We start from the raw sequence: 23,013 nt of genomic DNA on the forward strand, positions 1-23,013 counted from the left end.
CTGATTTTGTCCCTAATTATTAACCATGTAAATGGTCAATGGTTTTTTTATAGACATTCATTTTTAGGTATGTAGATATAAACCTTTATTGAAACTGACTTTTCAAAGTGAAAAAAAAAGTGCTTCATAACAAAAAGTGTGTCTAGTCTTAAAAATAAACATTGAATACAGAAGGCAGTAGTTTAGGGGATATCATATGAAATTATATTTTAAAATGTTATAAATTATTTAATATTAATTATTATTTATGTATTAAATGTATTATATTTGCAACACACAAATACAGAGCAATGAAAATATAATTGCTCATAATTGTCTGACTCTGTGAACAGTATCACAACACTGACAAAACTGACTGCTAGATTTATATGTAAAGCCAATGGCGTAATAATCTTTATGTAAATATGTGACGTATTTTGTGGAATTATGTATTTTATTATGTATTTTCATTGTTTGTGTGATTTAGGACCATGTATGTCCATGATAAAAGCTTAATAATCCATCCTAAAACCATACTGTTTGAATTACATCTTTTCCACCTTACAACATACATATGTCATACAACTGTTACATTTTCAGCAGCAAAAGTCTTAACAGCTTTGTGGCCTTTCCCCTGGCTGTTTTCTTATATATATGTATTGTTCTAGCTCTGTGAATTTTGACTTTGACATGTCTGTCATACTAATTCAATCCAAAAATCTTATAATTTTTTATACAGTTAAATAAATAGCAAATGTAAAGACGGTCTCTGACTCCTCTTAAAATACACCTTTAAAAAACATTTAATGATACTACTCTTAAAGTCACTACAAGAAATTAACAGTTATTATCTTAAGCATCCAGCAAACATGCTCACTTCATGCGCCAAATCGGCTTCCGCTCTAAACCCCGCCCACACCAACATAAGTCACTTTTGATTGGCTTTCATGTTACAGATAGGAAGTCACAATCGTTTTAGTTCAATAATTTGTTTATTCTGCACATCTCTGGTGGTGTCGATGACACTGTGATGAAATATTTTGTACTCTGCTTCTTTTATTTAAACCAACAAAATGCTGAAAGAAGTTCAATAGATAGTAGGCAGAGGTTTTACAGGAAGGTCACGGTTTTTTCCATTTCGTGTTTGCAGTTTCACGTGGTTGCGCATCGTCCCGGGGCGCTGATTGGCTGAGCGCGGAGATGGGGAGGTCGGAAACGTCTTCATTAGGGACTCGGATGAGAGGAGGGTCTTTTTGACAGTAGTCTTGACAGAGTCGAACAACCTGTTCGCTCGCCGTGCTTACTTGAGCTACTACCGTTAGTATTTGTCTGTGTTCATTTCCCAAATGGCTGCATACAAGCTGGTTCTTATTCGCCATGGCGAGAGCTGCTGGAACCAAGAGAATCGATTCTGTGGCTGGTTTGACGCGGACCTGAGCGAGACAGGGTCTCAGGAGGCGAAGAGAGGAGGTCAAGCTTTAAAAGGTCTGAATTAATATCTTTTTTTTTCAACATTGTGAATGAGAGTTGCAAATCTGCCGTGCTAGAGTTGTAGAGTAGTTTTTAAACGTGTAATTTGCTGATGTTGTGTCAGTTTGACGGCGTTGTCATATTGATGTTTTCTTTAAGAATTGTACGTTTTAAATAAGAAAAAAACAAACCGGAAAATTAAAAGGACTTTCATCAGAAGTCTGCATCACCGGCACAGCCCCGCCTCTGGCGTGACGAGCGTACGCTCTGAACCAATGACCATGCAGTGTGTTCGATACTGACGGGTTAGGGGCGGGGCAAACGTGGTGCGAACGTGCAGCACAGGACGTGATTTTATTCACGTGCTGAATTTGTCAATCAGGATCCCTAGAATACATTTATAACGAATTTTCAGTTAATATTCTAAAATTTAATACAAATATTGTCCTATAATTGTAAATACATTATATATATATATATAAATAAATACACGTTTAAATTGTGTACATAATAATTTAGTATGCTAAAAACCTTTAGTTTAAGGCATAGTTAAGCAAGAATCATTCGATGATTTATTCAATTATTTTATTTTTTAAAGGATCGCCATACAGCACAAAATATCAAGTAACTAATTTAATCTGCAAGTTTTTAATTATTTAGAATATAATATTTACATATTTTACATGTTGGGCAATTGTATGTTTAATATTTACACAGCTATATGTGAATGATGTTGGAACATTCTTACATATTTAGACACTTTATTTTAACTTTTTTTTTTATCTGATTCACAAACCAAACTTTTGATCTACAAACACTTTTTAAAATAATATCTTCATAATGAAAAATAAATGTTCGCAGCACAATGTTTTTTCCTCTCACATGGCATAATGGGTCTAAAATGTATAAAATGTGTTTTGCAGATGCAGGGTTTGAGTTTGACATTTGTTACACCTCTGTGCTGAAGAGGGCCATCCGGACACTGTGGATTGTTCTGGACAGTATTGATCAGATGTGGCTGCCTGTGCACAGGACCTGGCGCCTGAATGAACGCCATTACGGTGGTCTCACAGGGTTAAACAAGGCAGAGACTGCAGCCAAGCATGGTGAAGCCCAGGTTAAAATTTGGAGGCGCTCTTATGACATTCCACCACCCAGTATGGATGAAGATCATGACTTTTACAGCATCATCAGCAAGGTGAGGTCTTAAACATTTAATTCTTTATATTATCCATTCAATACATTCAAATGCATATTTTTATATACATTTATCATCATGATTTGTCACCCCCAATTGTTTCTGATATAGCATATATTATATAGAGCAGGGGTGCCCAAACTTTTGTGTTTGAAGGGCCAAAAACCAAATATCATTGATAGCCGTGGGCTGAAGATACTGTAAATATACCAAACTATTTTACAATAAAGTTGTAATCATGGGTAATTTCCTAATTCATCTCATAATATTAAAAAATAAATGGAAAACATTACTTTTGAATAGTCTTACCTAATGTACTATAACTTTTTTGATTGTTGCAATAAAAACAAAAATAATCCCATTTATAAGACAGAGTTCAATGCTCAATACACTAGTCAAGCAGAATCTGCATTTGACTTGATTCGCTCACCAAAGTCTCTACATTGTCCTCTATGCATCGTACGTACATTTTAAACTAAATCTGATTCATTTACACCATTTAAATCTGAACATTTAATTTCAGATAGCTTATTTGTGGCTTAACAATAAAACAAATAAAAGGTTAGATCAAATTTGAAATCACAATCTCTAAACTATTCTCAGATGGGATGGCAAATTCAAAGGTTACCATAGCCCAACCTTGGCCTGCAGACCCTAGTTTGGGCATCTCTGATATAGAGGGTGTGTTTCTTTTGCTTTCTGATTGGTTGATACTGCCCAATGATGGCATGCGTTTCAATTTTGATAATTTTTGTTATTCAGTACAATAACGATCACAGAGTTCATAAATAATCTTAACATGCAAGTTTTTACTGTTAAATGTTGCGGTTTGTTGCAGCATGTTGATGATACATGTTGAAACCTTTGTGCTAGTACTGTAGTTAATAAGTGCAAAGACACCGAAAACAAAGGTCAAACATTATTTGTATAGGAAACCCCTTACAATAGTTGATCCTGTTTAAGCACTTTGGGTTTTCTCTGAGCTGCTCACACAAACAATATTTTTTAGCACTATTACATACTCGTGTGTTCATGGAATACATTTATTAAAGGGGTGTTTCACACACACAAAAATTATCTCATTCCCTTCACTCATTTAAATCGTGTTTGGATACATTTGTTCTGTTGAACACAAAAGAAGATATTTTGAATGTTGTACAGCAGCAGCCATTGACTTCAATAGTATTTTCTGTTCTACTATGGATGTCAATGGCTACTGGATTCCAACATTTTTCAGAATATCTTCTTCTTTTCAACTTAAAGAAGCTCTTACCATGAAACATATTTTGTTAGAATGTAGAAGTTTGAATACCATTAGACAAATTTTTGATAAGATTACTTTGATGGACATTTTTAAAAAGGTACCACCAGGAAGAATCTTAAATCATCAAAAACTTAACTGAAGAATCATATTTAAATTTTTATATTTTTGTGAGTTTTTTTTATTTATTATTTCTATTTATTTATTTAAGTAACTTTTTATTGTAATACAAATTTGTTTTATCATGTAATATTTTTATGTATATCCATTTTGCCATGAAATAGCTAAAAGTTGCTGATGTGTCAATAAATAAGTAAATCAGCTTAAAGAAATTCAAAACATTTTACAACCATTTAGGGGTGAGGAAATTATCATTTTTTGGAGAACTGTCCCTTTAATGCACCAATTTTATGTCAAATCTTTCTACAGGACCGACGTTATGGTGATCTGACTGAGGACCAGCTGCCTTCTTGTGAGAGTTTGAAGGACACTATTGCACGTGCTTTGCCCTTCTGGAATGATGAAATTGTGCCTCAAATCAAGGAGGGAAAGCGGGTGTTGATTGCCGCTCATGGGAACAGTTTGAGAGGCATTGTGAAGCACTTGGAAGGTAATTGCAGTATCTTTTCAACCACCATCCTGAAATCTATAAGTTAATAAGGCAAAATCTAGTTTTTAAAGAGCAAGAAATTAGTCTTTGTAGGTTGTTCACCATATAAACTGTTGTAGTAAAATAATTGTGAAAAGTTTCACCTGCATTCTGGTACAATTTTTAAACCTTAAGGAGATTTTATTATAAAATTGTGTTTTTGCATAAATGTTTTTGCATAAAATGCATTAGAAGCTGTCAATTTCTCAATCACATTGAAATGTTTTGGAGATGATACTCACATTCACAGACTGTGAATTCAACCTTTGTAGTTTGCATTCCCTCCATTGGCCCTTACCCATCGTGGCCTCCCAATCAATCCTAACCACCAAATAGGCTTTATCACTGTCTCTTTACTCTACCAATAGCTGGTGTGTGGTGAGCACACTGGCACCGTTGTCCTGTGGCTGCTGTCGCATCATCCAAGTGGATGCTGCACACTGGTGGTGGTGTGGAGAAAACCCCCCCTTATGATTGTGAAGCGCTTTGAGTGTATGGCTATACACAATAAATGTGCTATATAAGTACACATTTCAGTACATTACATTGTTTTGGGCTCCCAAAAATAAAACGGAAATGCATAACTTTTCTGGTTTTAGAGTTATGCCTAAAAGAGTGTTGTGCTATCTTGCCTTTGGTAAGTCTTAAAGTTTGTTTCCTCACACTCACAGGAATGTCTGAGGAGGCCATCATGGAGCTGAATCTGCCAACAGGGATCCCTATTCTTTATGAGCTGGACAAAAACCTGAAGCCCATCAAGCCCATGCAGTTCCTCGGAGATGAGGATACCGTTCGCAAAGCCATGGAGGCTGTGGCAGCTCAGGGCAAAGCCAAGAAATAGAGTATTTACATGATCAACTTTTTAAATTATACATCAGCACTGATTTACTTTAAACAAGACTCCTATATTTAACATCAAGACGGTGCTCTATAGGAGAAGGATATACAAGTTAAAATAAATATAGCACCTATAAAGTATGTATCCAGCTTGTAACTCTTAGGAATGTTGTGAAATATTTATTAGTTAAACAGTTTACAAGGACCACATTTTTGTTTGGATTTGTCTCTGTGATTCATTCCATAATTTACGTCGTCTCCACTTTATTTTGAAGAAAATGTTTGGTTGTGTTCTCTCAAGCACATTGATTTTCACATTAAACCATTGTCAAGACTTAAACGAAACCACTATTTGATCTTTGTTGCTTTGTGCATGTTTGATATATTGTAGATGCAGTACACAAGCTAATGTACAATTAGGCATGGGGACGGTAACCGTTTTCAAGGTATACCACGGTTTGGAATGGTCAAGGTTTTAAAACCGGCAAAATTGTCTGCTGTACCATTCCTATGGTATATGTAAGATTTTTATATATATATATATATATATATATATATATATATATATATATATATATATATATATATATATATATATATATATATATATATATATATATATATATATATATATATATATATATATATATATAATTTTTTTTTTTTTTTTTTTTTAGGACAACAGTATCTCCAGCAGAAAAGATATCCAAAGATGCCGTTTTAAATTGTAAAGAAATCAGTGTTTTTGAAACTAGTTAAGACAGCAGAAGTCAATGATTCATTTAAATTATTATGCCTGACATGTTTACTGCGCCAAAATACTTCAAATGTTTCTCAAAATAAAATATATCATCTTCAAAGGGGGAAAAGGTTTTAGTTTTTTTTACCCAGACATTTAAAAAATAATATATTTTAGAGCAGTAATCACAATACCGTGAAACCGGGATATTTTTATCCAAGGGTAGGGCTGGGCGATTTGGCCTTAAATCAAAATCTAGATTAATTGAAAATTTTAATTCTTTTACAATTAATGAACGATTATTTTTTTTATTTTACTTTTGTTGCCCTCACAGTTCACTGACAGGTTTTGTATAGTAAATATGCTCACATATTACATGTGAGATTTTTTGAATGAAGGGTTCATCACTTGATTTTAAAATAATTGAAGTAAACGCACATTATCTACTATCTATGATTATTTATTGAACATCAATGCTAAACAACTGAAATTAAAACACACATTGCCTAAAACAAAATAACTTTGTTATTATAAAAAAAGTGCAAATAACTTTTGGAAACTAAATTATTTTCAGTGTTTCCAAAGTATAAAATAAGATCTCTTTTAAATGAAATAATTCTTGTATATCCTGTAAATAATATTTTAAACAGTGCATTTCTTTAATATTTTGTAAACAAATATTTTAATGTAAAGAATCATTTTATTATAATAGAAAATGCTATCTCAAGGCATCGATTCCAATCATTGTCAATGTAGTGCAAATGTGAGACATGTGGTTAAATTTTTCGAGATGTTTGAGGGTATGCGACTGCACCAGATCATACCCATGCTTTCGACGAAGAAGTATAAATTGGCCTTCACTGAGCGGTGTCACGTGACTACACACGCATTAGGGAAAGTAATTGGAAAAAATTGACCTGGAAAAATTGATCAATTATAGGTTCTGAATGTCGATTTCGATTACTTTGATTAATCGCCCAGCCCCATCCAAGAATATCATACTGTCAGAATCTTATACAGGCCCATGCCTAAAGTCAATCCTTGTTTATTTGATGTTGGTTTACGTAAGAACTAACGTGTAAAACATATTATTTATTGCAGATTTACTATTTGTTTACTAAAGTAACATTTTTAGAATGTTACACACCCAAATAATTCCAGTTTCTTGCTCTATCAATTTTTCTTGATAGCTAATCACAACTTGGGTTCCCATAGACAATGCATTTGGCCTAAAAGGATGGGTGTCCAATCTTATTTATTCACACCATAATAGTGGACACATTGACACTTATGTCACTTTTTGAATGACAGCGATACAACATGTCTCTTCAGGCCTTCCTCCACATCCTTCAAATACTTGATCTGAAATACATTCTTCTGCTCCACAAAGTTCTCGAACATATGAAGGCCACCTCCTACCCCAAAATAATGAGACTTTGTTGCTAAATAAACATTTCCATTCCTGTCAAGCAGATCACTAAACACACTATGAAGAGAAGCGTAATAGTCTGTGTTGTATATTGTTTCTGAGGTGAAGATAATGTCATACTTTGGCACTGAGGTTTTCTTTTGCATAAGTGCAAGAAAAGAGTTCCAGTCACCCGAGAAGAAACCACAATGATCTAGTAATTCCTGTGACGAATTTAAAGATTTCCTCTTAGGCGGTGGGCTGCTGTTTTTCTCATCATCGTCATTATCATCATCATCTTCACAGTTGAGGAACACATTTGGTATTGTTAACTGCTCTATCACAGTGCTGTTGTAATCTTGGAAGTCGACTCTGATGGCTCCTCTCTTTAACGCAAGTATGCCAAGTAAACCTGCTCCACAGCCCAAGTCTAATACCCTTTTCCCAGCAAAAACCTCTCCTTCATTATCAATGTACTGAAGGAGATCGTAAGTACATTCCCATATTTTCAGTCCACCTTCGTAGACTCCAGAGATGAGGTCAGAGTTTTGTGTCAATGTTTTGGCCAGAATCTCCTCGCTGTCCTCTCTTTCACAGGACGTCTTCTCAAACACTGATTCATTAAGACAGAGTAGAGGAGGCAGGGAACCTATAGTGATGGTTTCAGGTACCCAATTTTCCATTTTGGAGAGAGGATTCAAGCAAGGTTTGTGTTCGACAGCATCCTTCATCTTTAGGACAGTTGTACTGGACTTCTAGAAAAAGAAAAATATAATGTCAATAGGCATATGACCGTTTGACGTGTGTTATTGCCCACCTATTGCTTATTCATTCTTTCATGTAAATAATTGTTAAATTGTCTCGTTTAGTCATTGACCCTAATGGTCAAAATACTTTTGAAGCATAGTTGTCTTTGCAGCATTAGCAGAGATGGCTAAGCTAATGATAAATGATCTCACCGAGCACTTCAGATCCACATCTTTTGCTTTGTCACCTTTATTTTCTTTATCATCTGTTTCTTCAGTCACTAATGGAATATCGAAGTTAAAGCTGAATGCCATGTTTCTGTTTCTGCTCTCGTGGTGAATGAGCACGTGTGAGAAGCTACTATCGTTGTTCGAATCTTCAGCGAATGGTTCTTTTGAATCGAATCTTTACAATGGAATCGATCCGAGGTATTTGAACTGCATTTCACAAACATTTTAAGAGGCAGATGTAAATATATTTTAGTATTGTATATTTGTTTAATTAATAGCCTGTTTAAGTTATTTATAAGACACATAAATTGTCTTTATAATACAATAATTTAAGTCATGACTCCATTCATCTTGAAAACATTTAATAACTTTAGGCACATTCAGAAAACAGGTAATAAACGGCAATGTACCTATTATTGGTAGTTATTTGAACATTACAATAGCTTCAGTTTACTTAAACGGAAAGTTTTAAAGAACTGAGACCTGTTTTGTGAGCCGTTTGTTTGATTCAAAAGAACTATTCAAAAGATTCGATTCGCCACTGTGAATTGTTCATTAATCAAACTACAATTCCCATGATTCTTTTCTAAGATTGAGAAAATAATAACTTATCTACCATTAATTAATTACGTGTCACATTCTATATTATATTTTTTGATTATCAATAATATAAAATATACATTATGAAAAATATTTAAAGTTATTCCCGCTTTTCGCATCGTAAACTCCAATTCCCAGAATTCCCAGCGTGACAGCTCACTCACATCGCTGCGCGTCAGACAGACAGACAGCAGATGAAATCAAAGGGGGTAAAAACAACTGCTTCCATTAATTTTCTCCATCTGTCTCCCGAAATAAACAGCGGTATCATGAGTTGAGTTTATCCCAGTTTTAGGACAAGATCGAGGGAAGGTAAGATCACCTATATAACGTACATACATAGCTTTTACATCTCTGAAACGCAAAGCTCTGTGATGTTTAACGTTAGCTCTTGCATTTTGATTCTGTCAGGTCGAAGATTTAAACATTATTCCTTTAATTTTCAACATCAAAGATTCTGAAATGTGTTAAATGTCATAAAATAAACGTTTTCTTCTTGTTGTTGTCGTTCTACAAAACCATTTTAATGATCTGTTCTTAAAAAAACATTGTAAAAAATTTGAAGAACATATTTCCTCTGTAAAGAACCATTGTGGAATTTAAAGGTTCCTTGAACGATAATGGTTCTTCATTGAACCATTGATTCCAATAAATAATGTGATATTTCTAATCATCATTGATAGATAGATAGATAGATAGATAGATAGATAGATAGATAGATAGATAGATAGATAGATAGATAGATAGATATTGTATATTTCCCCCCAAATTTGACACAACATCTGATAACTACAGATGTATCATCATGTATGTAGTATATGTCTTTTTGTTGAAACTGTCATTTTAAAGGCACATGCACATAGTCTGTCACTGAGATTATAGTCTGTTCATGTCATTGGGGGAGGTGGGGGAGGTGTATGATGTTGGCTATTTGTCCAATAATCCCACACTGTCTATTGCCCACTTTAACGGTCACATCTCTTTTTACTTGTGTATGTATTTCCCTCATTAACATTGTTACATCACTTGGGTGGTGTTTCCTCTCCATTTACTCTTTTGAACGGAATGTAGACTATCCAGATCTGTTGTTGGCCTTTGTGAATTGTAGATCTTTGTGAGTTGTACAGTGTCTAGGCATGCAGTAAAGCATTTATTAACATTGTTCTATTCTATCTAGGTAAACACCCCCATCATTCACAAATTCGATGATTTAAACTTCATTTTAAAAATACATTTTAGCATTACTTTTAATCGTCCCTGGTCCTGACTACATCTTTGAATGGAACTGAGATGTTTATAATCTCAAGTTCCCAATCTGTGACTCTTAATGGGATGGTTTGAAACCTTCTAGTAAGATTAAAGCTCTGATTATCACCAGTCCAAGGAAAGGCGTATTAGTCACTGGCCTAACTATGCCTTTTTCTTGTAGACCTAAGTGAACTTATAATGAGCAGGACATCTGCATTGTTAACCAAGCAATAACGTAAAGCATTCTGCCTTATAGAAACTATAGACAATAAAGCTAATCCATCTTTTAAATCTTTGTGATATGTCAGATAATCCACGGGTATCAGGAAACTAAACCATGCTTGGATTATTGGTTTGGATCAGTCCACAGCAACTGCTTAGGTGGATACTTTGTTAACCTAATTGGATTACAAGTTCAACTCCTGGGGAATTGTCCATGAGAAAATTGCAGGCTGTAGGAACCTGCTTGTGCCGATTTTCAGGAATTTATAACAAGTTATGAAAAGATCTCATCTGGTCTTTGCAGGGGCTGACCATGCATCCCTGCTCTTCTGTCCTGCACCTGCTGCTGAGATGCATGCGCGGGTGTTGCAGACACAGTCGCAGTCGAGTGCCTAGAAGACTGAGGAGACATGTCAGCTATATCAGACTCATCTTCAAGTCCCTTTATTTTAACTCGCTCACTAACTCTGATGTGGTGACGGACTCTGTTCTTGAACCCGTGTTTTGGATGGTGGAGGTTGTCACACGCTGGTTTGGAATGGTAAATCATTTTTTACTCACACAGTATCATTAATGATGGATTTTCTTTGCAGATATAATAGCAGTTTTATAGCACCGTTTTTATGCTGTTTCAGAAGTTCCTTATTTCATATTATAGCGTTACATTAATCCAATATCAAATAAACACATTTATTTTCTCATAATATACATTTCACATCATATCATTTCTTTAGGACTCTAAAACATTTCCTTCTATTTAAATCTTTTTCATAAGCCTAATTCATAATTCTCATAAGCCTTCTCTGCACTGATTGGTCAGATGGCCCAGGCTGCTGTTATTGGTCTTATATACTGTCCTGTAGGGCTGCATGATATACTTTTACATGGATTGGAATAATTTGTGGGGGTGTGCATCTGCATAAAATATAGATAATAAAATAAAGCACAGATGAAAACGACAAAAAATAAAACATAAAAAATGACATAGACCACACTTTACGGTTTTCAGTTTAAGTTTCAGTTGAAGTTTAACTGTGTATCAAAGTATAGAAGTTCTATAATCAAATGTAAAAAAAGAAACACTGCATTGTCTTTACTGTATTAAATAATGAAACACATTTTATCTTTGTTATAATCTTTATAGTTTCTAGTGCCCAAATGATTTAAATTCACATGAAATCTTACAGTCGCAGCCCTAAAAACACATTCTAATAAAAGACTTTCACATTACTAGATTAGAGTTAAACTTTGCAATGCCTCCACAAACCACATGCTCTGAACTGTATGTTTGTGGTTTATTGTAATCATAACTTCAGATTTCAGATTCTGTGATGTGACTTTCAGATATCAATGCTGAAACAATATGTTGTGCAGCCCTACTATCCTGTCATAGTAAAGAAAAAAGTGCCAAAAATAAATCTTGATGAAGACTAAATGTTTATTACTATGTCTGAATTTCAAATCTGGATGATTCCTCCATCCTGACTGATTGAACAGCAGTTTTTGCTAATGATTTTACTGTATCAGTTCAAACTAGGACTGCATAATATTGTAAAAAATCTAGCATTGCAATATTTTTGTTTTATTCTGCACACAGTCACAAGCCGCAAAACACTTGCAAAATGATAATTTATAATCCAGACTCAACATTGCATGTATCCTGCGATGTGGCTATTGCGAATGATCACTTTGCGATATCAATGCTGAAACGATATATTGTGCAGCCCTAATTCAAACCCAAGTCTGATGATCTGTCGGAGGAAGAACTTGGTTTAAAACCGAATGAAATGTTTTAGGGCAGTTCAAAGTAGTTGTAGTTTGCAGGCAGGCAATGAAGACTATAGACTGGCATTATCCAAATTATTTTACATTACTTTAGCAAATGTACAAAGATCAGTTTTGTAAGTGGAACTAGGATTGCTGATTTTAAAACTTTGCACATCTTTTACATTCACAAACTGCTACATTGCACCCTGTATAAAATGATTATTTAAAAAAGCATAATAGGGACATTATGTCCATGTTTTAAGTAATCAAAGTACGGAAACAATGCATTAAGGGGGCATGTCCACCAAAGTGTTTTTGCACAGCTAAAAATGCCAGTGCTCTTCTAAAAACGTTCAGCTGCAACTGTGGGAGAAATGTAAAGAAATGCTGGGTGCTAAGACTTTACCTAAGTACCTACCTATGCTAATGCTGTTTAAAAAACAGGACACTTTCATTCAGTGTGCGAATTATACATTGTCGATCGAGGAAACTATTTTGGTAATGTTAGTTTGTGTAAAACATGCTTCAGTTAATCAAATGTATGTATTTAAATTACATTTAATTTAGTAATAAAAATATGTTTAGGTTTTCAGTGTTTTGTGGGATAGGCTATTTAGTGTATTCTGACCTGATTAGCTATTTTCAGCTTACTTTAGGTCAAACTATCCAAACTACGCATCTAATTTGACTTTACTTTTAGGCTTTATGTAGAAACAAAAAACTATTTTATGAGAAATCAGTCTTGTGAACTCTTATGGTGCTCTAAATCCGCTGGTTTCAGATTGTTAAATGACTTTTTTCTCGCATAGACTGGTTGACAATGGTATGAACCATTATAGGGGTGGTGAAATTGATATCCGTTATTTTAAATATTAACATTATTATTTAAAATATAGATCAGAGTGAGCTTTTCAGATTCAAAGGGCTGACCCCCCCCTTACATCTTGTTTTGAAATTATTTAGGGGGGATCAAGCATCCTTAGGGGGGGACCCCCCTCAAACCCCCCTGTAATTCGCACCCTGCTTCCATTGACAACAACAGAAAAAAAACACGCTTAGCTGGGTAAAAGTTTCTTCGATGGACACAGTAATTTTATTGCTACATCATCAAATAATTTTCATTGAACATTGATTTGATACATTTAATATTTATCAGCCCAGCATTATTATAATTACCAGTAGGCTACTATACTGGTATGTAACGTACTGTATCTTGTACAGATTTTATTTTGTACATCATTTTATTTTACCAGGAAACAATGTGGATAATAAAACAGCCATTATAAAATTCATGACCTTCACCTAAACTACTGGTTTGGTTTATTATCCTATTTCACAGTTTAACCAGTATCTTGAGGGTTTAAAATCAGTTTTAAAAAGCCAATAAATTCTGGTGTTTGGTTTATTATCATGTCTGTGACACCACTTTTTTCTTTTCTCTTCAGGTTTTTGTGTTTTTAGTAGTAGCTCTTACCAGTTCTGTGGTTTTCATCGCTTACTACTGTCTTCTGCCGTTGGTCCTGCACACATACTCTCCTGGATGGATGATATGGCACATCTGTTACGGGCACTGGAATTTGGTCATGATAGTCTTCCATTACTACAAGGCCACACAAACTCCCCCTGGATACCCTTCAAAGGTTCAGTTAATCTCTTATGCATACCAAACCAGCAAAACTGATGTGTGTGTGTGTTGTGTTGTTCATGAATTTTCTGCTTTCTCCACAATATTTTTTAGACGAAAACTGACGTCCCGTTTGTGTCAGTCTGTAAAAAGTGCATCATTCCTAAACCAGCACGAAGTCATCACTGTGGCATATGTAAAACGTAAGTGAAACACTGTCTTTTGTGTGACTTATTAAATTGAATTTGTTACTTTGTGATTTGTCTCTCTGCATTTTTGTTCTATCATATACTAACATCCCTCTGTTTTTTCTCTCTCTCCAGATGTATACTAAAAATGGATCATCATTGCCGTATCCTTTGTAAATCACCATACGACTTGAGAACAAGCTTGGTCTTAACTTGCTATGTAATATACACAGTTAAATAGTTAGATGGGTCACCCAATGTGGTGTTTATTCAGTCATCATTTATTCATACTTGTGTTGTTCCAAAACCTGCATATGCAAGTTGTATGGACTGCTTTTATGATTGTTTAATTAGGCTTTTGCATTATTTATTATAATGACATGGAAAAGCAGTACCAGCACAGTTTTCAGAGTATAGCTCAACAGCTGGGAAGTATAAATATTAGTGGTGTCCTACGGTTCGGATCACGTTATTGTTTTTTAGTCATGAATTGGACCATTTTTCGGATCAGCCAAAAAGAGGAGGAGACAAATGTAACTTGTTTTCCATTTATTACAAAAACAGTACTGCAAGAAACTTCGGTTTTAACAAACAGAACATAGAGCCTGTCATTTTATTAAAAATAAAATGTAGAAATAATGCAGCTGAATAATAATCATTTGTAAAATATTCAGTTCTGTGAAAAATTCACTGCTACTACTACTGTTGCTGTTATCGCTAAATGTAGAAATCTAAAATGATAATTTGTACAACCCATATTTATTTCTAGTCTCATTTTCAATAAATGATTCAGTTATTCATGTTTCATTGCTAGATGGATCTTTTTTGAAGAATTAGGCCCAGTCCCAATTTTACTCCTAGCCCTTCCCCCTACCCCTCGTTTTGCGCGTTCACGTGAAGGGGTAGTGGTGTCCCAATTCTCTTTAGCGTGTAGGTGTAGGGTTAAGGGGAAGGGCTAGATACCCCTTTGAACGGAGATTTTTCAGGACCACACTTGAAACTAAGAAAATTTCCCAGAATACACCAGCTACAATGGCAGCATGGCTGCACCGGAAGTCAGGAGATCCTCAAATTAGTTTTTTTGTCATTATTACAAATTTTTACAACAAACAAGCATATGTTTTAATATATTCATTACAGCGTTCGTGTTTTACTGTCATGATTTTAAAAAAAAACGCTAAAATAAAAACTGCTAAATTTCGCTATCTATAATCCATAATAATAACTCCTGTATAGCAGTCCCACAACATTGTCACTCGATGACACTCGAATACTCTATTAGTGAAGTCTAGTGCTTGGGAATGACCTTTTTACAGTGTCTGCTATAATGGTAATGATGTTTTTGTGTGTTTACATCGATGAATATGGCCACTGTGTAAATACACAGTGCAGTTACTAGCTTATCGCCACATTATATCACTATGATAACATGATATCGTTGCCTTCAGTGATTTCCTGAAGATAAATACCAAAAATAACACAACTGGAAAAACTACAGCAGTCGTGATCGTCGACCTCATATGAACCAAGAAATTGATGACATATGATTACGTTTGCAGGTGTTGTAGTGGTGTCCCATTTCTTAAGGGTAAATTTTGAAGCCCTTCCCTTTCACACTCTGTTACAAGGGCCAAGGCGAAGGGGTAGGGGTACAAAAATAGAATTGGGATTGGACCTTATTTAGTGATATATTTTTGATGGTTGGTTGTAGCCACCTTTTGGTTAAAGAATGTAATTGCTGCCTACAACTTTCATTTTTGAGCATATGCTGTGATTTTAATCTTCAGCATAAACATCAGTGGTTTTATCTAAACTATAAACTGTTATTCTAGTACTTCTGTGTTATTTGACTGTTTGTAACTTCATAACTACCTCAAAAGACTAAAGACTCAATCTCTTTCTTGATTTTTGCGTTTTTCAAACACAGATTTGAATGCAGCATGTTTATAAAGATTAATAAACATGCAAATCATCATCATTTTATATTTTATGGTGCGTGGTTGTTGAGAACCCAATTTTTTAATGATCAATCATGAAGCTTACACTGAATGCATTAATTCAATTCAATTCAATTCACCTTTATTTGTATAGCGCTTATACAATGTAGATTGTGTCAAAGCAGCTTCACATAAAAGGTCATTGTAAATAGGAACAGTGTAGTTCAGTTTTCAGTGTTTAAGTTCAGTTCAGTTTACCTCAGTTCAGTGTGGTTTAATAATCACTACTGAGAGTCCAAATACTGAAGAGCAAATCCAACGATGCGCAGCTCTATAGATCCCGAACCATGCAAGCTAGTGGCGACAGCGGAGAGGGAAAAAAAACTTCACTAAATGGCGAAAGTGAAGAAAAAAAACCTTGAGAGAAACCAGGCTCAGTTGGGCACGACCATTTTAATTTCTCCGCTGGCCAAACAACTTGTGCAGAGCTGCAGTCTCAGTGGCGGAGGCTGGAAGCTGGCCTCAGCGAAGACTCGTCTGTCTCTGGAGCGTCACAGGAATCAGTCTCATGTTCTCCACTCTTCCATGACCACCACAGTAGCTGCTCAGGATACGGCCTGGTCCAGGATATGCAGGCTAAACAAGTCGTGACAGCTAAGAAACCCACCACATACCGAACAGCCGATCACAACTTCTTCTGTCATTATTATATTTTAGAGGAAAGCCTAAATGCTTTCATACATGTGATTTGAATGACGTTAGAAGTGATCATTCTGCAATCGTTACAAATTTAGGATTAATCTACAAGTAAAAGAAATATATTAATCTGCAGGTCATGTGTGTTCCGAACTGTGGGTTGTGATTTGTACGAATCACGGATCAACCATGATCCGTTACACGCCTAATAAATGTGTATATATATATATATATATATATATATATATATATATATATATATATATATATATATATATATATATATATATATATATATAGTAGTAAACACAAAGTAGAGGTGATTTAAGAATGGAAAAAATGTGAGTAACTGGCAGTATAATTTTAATTGAATGAGATATTCTTTTAACAACTGACACTATTGATTGTTTTTACTCTGTAGTTTTTGTCCTTAATTACATCTTTTCAGCTTGGCTTAACAACTGTGTTGGTCATTTCAATCATCGTTACTTCTTCTCCTTTTGTCTCTTTTTGACTTTGGGTTGCATGTACTGTAGCGTCAGCGGTCGGCATCTCTTTATCGATGCATACAATACTATAGATGTAAGGCTTTGTTCTTTTTCAATGCATTTAACGCTTTGATTTTGTGCTTTTCCATTTTGCTCATATTTTTTATTGTCATAGAACTTTGAATCTTTCACTTTCTTTAGCTTAAAGCTTGTAAAACACCTCAGCAGGCATTATTTTAAATCTCTACTTATATGGAAATGGTGTTTAACTCTTATCTTTCTGAATAGTTGTGTCTCTTCTTTTATTTAAATCATGGGATGTGGGTTTGTCTTAACTGCCAGCTGTCTCTCTGCTGTTCCATAGCAATTGAGGCACTTGGAAGCAGAGAAACAGGGTGTTCCAGTGACGGGGATTGGGTTGCTCATCGGCATTGTCCCGTCAGCAGGTGTGGCTGGGAAAGCAGTACAGGTGGCTCAGGTCATTGTTTCTACTTCTGTCTTGGCTTTGGATCTGCTTTTCTTAATCACAAGTCATTATGTGATACTCTTAAAACAATCAAGATTCTATAAAACAGCAACAAATTATTTCTGACCTTCCTTATCCCGCTTCTAACAGCACACAGTTAAATTAGTATTACTTACTGACACTGCTTTTGTCACAATTGGATGAGGGTGGATTTACTAGTGAACTTTAGACTCTTTAAGCTGTGATTGGTAAGAACTTGTACAGTAGAATTTCCATTTGGAGCAATGAATCAAGAAAGTGTGCAATTACAGTCTTATTTTTTATTCTTGTATAATATTTATTAATTGTTTATTTATAATTTATTTATTAATATTAATATTTATTTTATTTTTAAACTTTTTTTGTAATTTCTTCATTTCATTTCTTTGTTTTATTTAAAATCTCTCTCTCTTATTGGCCCCCTCTTTGAATTTTTTTTCTTTTTTAAATATTTCCTAAATGATGCTTAACAGAGCAAGGAAATTTTCACAGTATGTCTGCTAATATTTTTTCCTCTGGAGAAAGTCTTTTATTTCTGCTATAATAAAAGCAGTTTTTAATTTTTTTAAAATCCATTTTAAGGTCAAAATTATTAGCCCCTTTAAGCATTTTTTTTTCTTCGAGTCTACAGAACAAACCATCGTTAAACACCAATAATTAACCTAGTTAGCCATTAAATGTCACTTTAAGTTGTATAGAAATGTCTTGAAAAATATCTAGTAAAATATTATTTACTGTCATCATGGCAACGATAAAATAAATCAGTTATTAGAAATGAGTTATTAAAACTATTATGTTTAGAAATGTGTTGAGAAAATCTTCTCTCCATTAAACGGAAATTGGGGAAAAAATAAACAGGGGGGCTAATAATTCTGACTTCAATTGGATATATATCAAAGGTGTTTTAAAAATTCTAACATATACACAAATATTTTTATGATATACACAGTTCCAGGTAGTAATTAATTACAGGCAATCTGAATTACATTGTCACATTCCAAAAATGTTCTAAAATAAGAACTTTAATTTGCTGGACTAGAATTAATTTTTGATGGTTTGTTTTTCACACTTTTGACCTTTTGGAGGTTTGGTTCAAAAGATTGAAATAATTCTTCATATTTAAGTGTGTAATTCCCAACATTTATTTTGTGAGCCACCCCTTTTACCGGAAAATACACAATTAACATACACTCACATTATTAGGTACACCTTACTAGTACCAGATTGGACCCACTTTTGCCCTCAGAACTGCCTTAATCTTTCAGCATAATTTCAGCAAGGTACTGAAAATATTCCTCAGAGATTTTGGTCCATATTGACATGATAGCATCACACAGTGACATCCATGATGTGAATCTCCCGTTCCACCACATCCTAAAGGTGCTCTATTGGATTAAATTCTGGTGACCGTGGAGGCCATTTGAGTACAATGAACTTGTCATGTGCAAGAAACCAGTCTGAGATGATTCTCGCTTTTTTGTGACATGACGTGTTTTCCTGCTGGAAGTAGCCATCTGAAGATGGGTACACTGTGATTATAAAGGGATGGACATGGTCAGCAACAATACTTAGCTGTGGCATTGAAAAGATGCTCAATTGGAGCAGAAGTTGAGGCTCATCAGACCAGGCAACGTTTTTCCAATCTCCTCTTGGGCACTTTTGTTGAGCCTGTGCGAATTTTAGCCTCAGTTTCCTATTCTTAGCTGCCAGGAGTGGCACCCGGTGTGGTCTTCTGTTGCTGTATCCTATCTGCTTCAAGGTTGGACGCGTTGTGCATTCAGAGATGCTCCTCTGCATAGCTCTGTTGTAACAAGTGGTTATTTGAGTTACTGTTGCCTTTCTATCCGCTGGAAGCAGTCTGCCCATTCTCTTCTGACCTCTGGCATCAACAATGCATTTGCTCCAACAGAACTGCCGCTCCCTGGATATTTTCTCTTTTTCGGACCATTTTTTGTAAACCCTAGAGATGGTTGTGTGTGAAAATCCCAGTAGATCAGCAGTTTCTGTATACTCAGACCAGCCAACAACCATGCTAGGTTTAAAGTTACTTAAATCACCTTTCTTCCCCATTCTGATGCTCTGTTTGAACTGCAGCAGATCATCTTTACCATGTCTACATGCCTAAATGCATTGAGTTGCTTCATGTGATTGGCTGATTAGAAATTTGTGTTAACGAGCAGTTGGACAGGTGTACCTAATAAAGTGGTCATTGAGTGTAATACAAAGTAGTCCTAATACATTACGTAAAATGTGTAACCTGAATGACATTTAATAACTAATCATTCTAGTGTATTCTTTGTCAAAAAAAAAAAAAAAAATTGTATGTATTATGCTGCATGTTTGAAATAACATTGAATTTTTTGTCTTCTCACTCTGTCCTGGCTACAGGAGGTTTCGCAACCTCCGTACACCTACAAGGACAGAATGTTTTACAAGAGTGTTATCTACATGTGGGTCCTTACAAGGTATTCCATTTCCAAAGGCTGTTTTTTCATAAGTCTTTTTATTATTTCTCTAGACTTGCATGTTGTCATGTTTGCTGTGTTTTCCGTCAGCACGGTGTCAGTCGCTCTTGGAGCTCTCACTCTGTGGCACGCTCTACTTATCACCCGTGGAGAAACCAGCATTGAGCGCCATATAAACAGCAAAGAGGCCAAACGTTTGGCCAAACGTGGAAGGGTGAGGACTCATTGAGAGTCATTCAAAATTGTCATTTTGACTGTTTGGCCTGTTATGCTGTTTATTTTAACCTACAATTACAATTGCTTAAAGGTCTACCGGAATCCTTTCAGTTATGGCAAACTAAACAACTGGAAGGTGTTCTTTGGTGTAGAAAAGCGAAGGTGAAATGACTTATTTTGCATCCTCTATATGTAATTCTGCAATCTGTAAGCTGTGGTTTCATTTCAGTTATGCTTTTCTCCACAGTCATTGGCTGACACGAGTTCTCTTACCCTCTGGACATGCTCCTTATGGTGATGGACTGACATGGGACATTTACCCTCTTAAAAAAGACATGATGCCAGTTTGAGATTTGAAAAGACTTGACAGTGTGAGTTAATGATGCCCAGTCTCACCCGCTGTGCCAAGGCTGAATGCAGAACCAGAGCCCGGAGAACACGGGAGTCTGCAGAGCCCCTATTTAGCCAGTGATCTCACTCAATGACTTTTGCTCTTTCTTGGCCAAATGAAAGGGCTGTCCTCCAAAAATACCCTGCATTTTTTGGATGCTTTCTATCAAGTTTTTGTAATGAAATCCATGGCAGTTGTCTGTGCTATCAGTGGAAGATACTGTGTTTAAAGCAGGGTTTGTAACCATGTAGGGCTTTATGATTATGTAAATAGTATTTTTAACTCTTTATTTATGACATGTACAATATCGCTATTTAAATGCACTGAAATCCATTTCCAAAGTCAACCATGTCTGAAAACTTCCCTAGGATTTTATTACATTTGAAATAAATGTTTTTCACAGCACTTCTTGTTCAAATGTTTTACAGTTTTTTTGCAATTTAGTTGCCTTGTATTTAGCTATTTTTATATGCACTGTATTTATTTTGCATTGCTTTGCATTAAATATTACTGCCTTTAGATGGCAGTGTATAATCATTTTATAATTAATTTCAGGTCTTGTCAGGATATTCCAATAAGTGGTGATTTAATATGTAACACATTTAACAGTAACTGTAGATGTTTTGTGCTCTGCAAAATATATATTATTTAACTTACATTAATGTTTAATCTATTTTTAAAAATTTTAACTAAACTTATTAATATTAAATAGATCCATTAAATATTTTTTTTATTTTTTATTCATATTATTTTATTATTAATATTAATTATTATTATTTTATTTTTGTTTTGTTTAATTTAATTATTATAAAAGTTGACCATATCTGTAAAATATGACCTTAATGTCAGCTTAAAATTACTAAAAAAGACACGGCAGATCAACCAAAATGCAAAAAAAGAGAATTATTTGTAAACATTATAGACTATTGATTGTTTTTTAGAAAGCGCATTAATCCAAAATGGCTATACAGAAAGTAAATAAAGAAAAATAATGAATGGGTCATTATCACTATAAAGTGCCGTTGAACAAGATCAGAATCAGTCCTTTATGAACATAATGCGAAATAATGAAATTCTAATGATTTAATGTAATGGGTAAACCTTTACACACATGCAGGTAGAATTGTTTTGAAATATGTTTGTCAATTTTTGCCATTTTCTTTTATTGAGTAGATGTGATTTTGCCATGTCCCACACACTGCTCAGCCAGCTTCAGTGAGTCTAAAAAGTAGGTAAATTGGATCAAATGAAAAAAGATTTTTAAACATTCTTGTTGTATTTAACAAGTTATTTGATAAAATCAGTCACTTTGATAACTTTTCTTTTCATAATATTAATCATTTTGCACGTGTCCTTGAAATTGCTGTCCACTCTGTCAAGATGTGGTAAATGCCCCTTCAGGAAATTTTGCCTTTCTTCAGAGTAGGTTAAACATCTGATGTGCACATAGTAACTATCTACACTTACGTTTCCTATTTTTCCTCATATTGTGTTTGAAACTGAATGTTCATTCATTCATTCATTTATTTATTTATTTATTTTCTACCACATTTCCGGGGCCGGGTCGCAGGGGCAGAAATCTTAGAAAAGAACCCCAGACGTCTCTCTCCAGGGTTATCCCGAGGCGTTCCCAGGCCAGCCGAGAGATATAGTTCCTCCAGCGTGCCCAGGGTCTTCCTCGAGGCCTCCTCCCGGTGGCTAGGCGTCCAGGAGGCATCCGAAACAGATGCCCGAACCACCTCAGCTGACTTCTCTCGATGTGGAGGAGCAGCAGCTCTACTCCAAGCTCCTCCCGGGTGTCACAGCTCCTCACCCTATACATAAGGGTGCGCCCTGCCATTCTTCAAAGGAAACTCATTTCAGGTGCTTGTATCCGAGATCTTGTCCTTTCGGTCATCATGACCCAAAGCTCATGACCATAGGTGACAGTAGGAACGTAGATTGACCGGTTAATCGAAAGCTTTGCCTTTCGGTTCAGCTCCTTTACCACAACGGACCGGTACATCGACCGCATTACTGCTGCCACTGCACCAATCCGCCTGTCAGTCTCATGTTCCATCCTTCCCTCACTCGAACAAAACCCTGAAATACTTAAACTCCTCTACCTGGGGCAAGGACTTTCCTCCAACCTGGAGATGAACTGAATGT

At 35.1% G+C, this 23,013-nt stretch overlaps 3 protein-coding genes across 5 annotated transcripts; 2 read left to right on the forward strand and 1 right to left on the reverse strand.

Moving 5' to 3' along the window:
• Positions 1-1,212: 1,212 nt before the first annotated feature.
• On the forward strand, positions 1,213-5,739 carry pgam1a (phosphoglycerate mutase 1a). Its single transcript, XM_056471393.1, has 4 exons — positions 1,213-1,464; positions 2,373-2,647; positions 4,338-4,518; positions 5,229-5,739. The coding sequence occupies exons 1-4, from the start codon at positions 1,326-1,328 to the stop codon at positions 5,396-5,398; spliced, it is 765 nt and encodes a 254-aa protein (XP_056327368.1). The 5' UTR covers positions 1,213-1,325; the 3' UTR covers positions 5,399-5,739.
• Positions 5,740-7,371: 1,632 nt separating this feature from the next.
• Positions 7,372-8,658, reverse strand: mettl18 (methyltransferase 18, RPL3 N3-histidine). The gene is made up of 2 exons (XM_056470892.1): positions 8,501-8,658; positions 7,372-8,296 (listed from the first exon to the last, which is right to left on the reverse strand). Exons 1-2 carry the CDS (start codon positions 8,600-8,602, stop codon positions 7,427-7,429), a joined length of 972 nt encoding a protein of 323 aa, XP_056326867.1. The 5' UTR covers positions 8,603-8,658; the 3' UTR covers positions 7,372-7,426.
• A 625-nt stretch (positions 8,659-9,283) lies between these two features.
• Positions 9,284-21,270, forward strand: zdhhc16a (zinc finger DHHC-type palmitoyltransferase 16a). Of its 3 annotated transcripts, none has more exons than XM_056470922.1 (11): positions 9,284-9,430; positions 10,893-11,129; positions 13,801-13,995; positions 14,094-14,182; positions 14,303-14,331; positions 17,249-17,382; positions 17,653-17,766; positions 20,182-20,258; positions 20,349-20,472; positions 20,566-20,636; positions 20,722-21,270. In XM_056470922.1, exons 2-11 carry the CDS (start codon positions 10,902-10,904, stop codon positions 20,822-20,824), a joined length of 1,164 nt encoding a protein of 387 aa, XP_056326897.1. In that variant the 5' UTR covers positions 9,284-9,430; positions 10,893-10,901; the 3' UTR covers positions 20,825-21,270. The 3 variants fall into 3 exon arrangements, with proteins under 3 accessions (XP_056326897.1, XP_056326898.1, XP_056326899.1); XM_056470923.1 differs by having other exon boundaries at positions 17,653-17,757; XM_056470924.1 differs by lacking the exon at positions 17,653-17,766.
• Positions 21,271-23,013: the final 1,743 nt, after the last annotated feature.

Source organism: Danio aesculapii, chromosome 13 (genome assembly GCF_903798145.1).
Source record: "Danio aesculapii chromosome 13, fDanAes4.1, whole genome shotgun sequence".
Classification (NCBI taxonomy): Eukaryota; Metazoa; Chordata; class Actinopteri; order Cypriniformes; family Danionidae; genus Danio; species Danio aesculapii.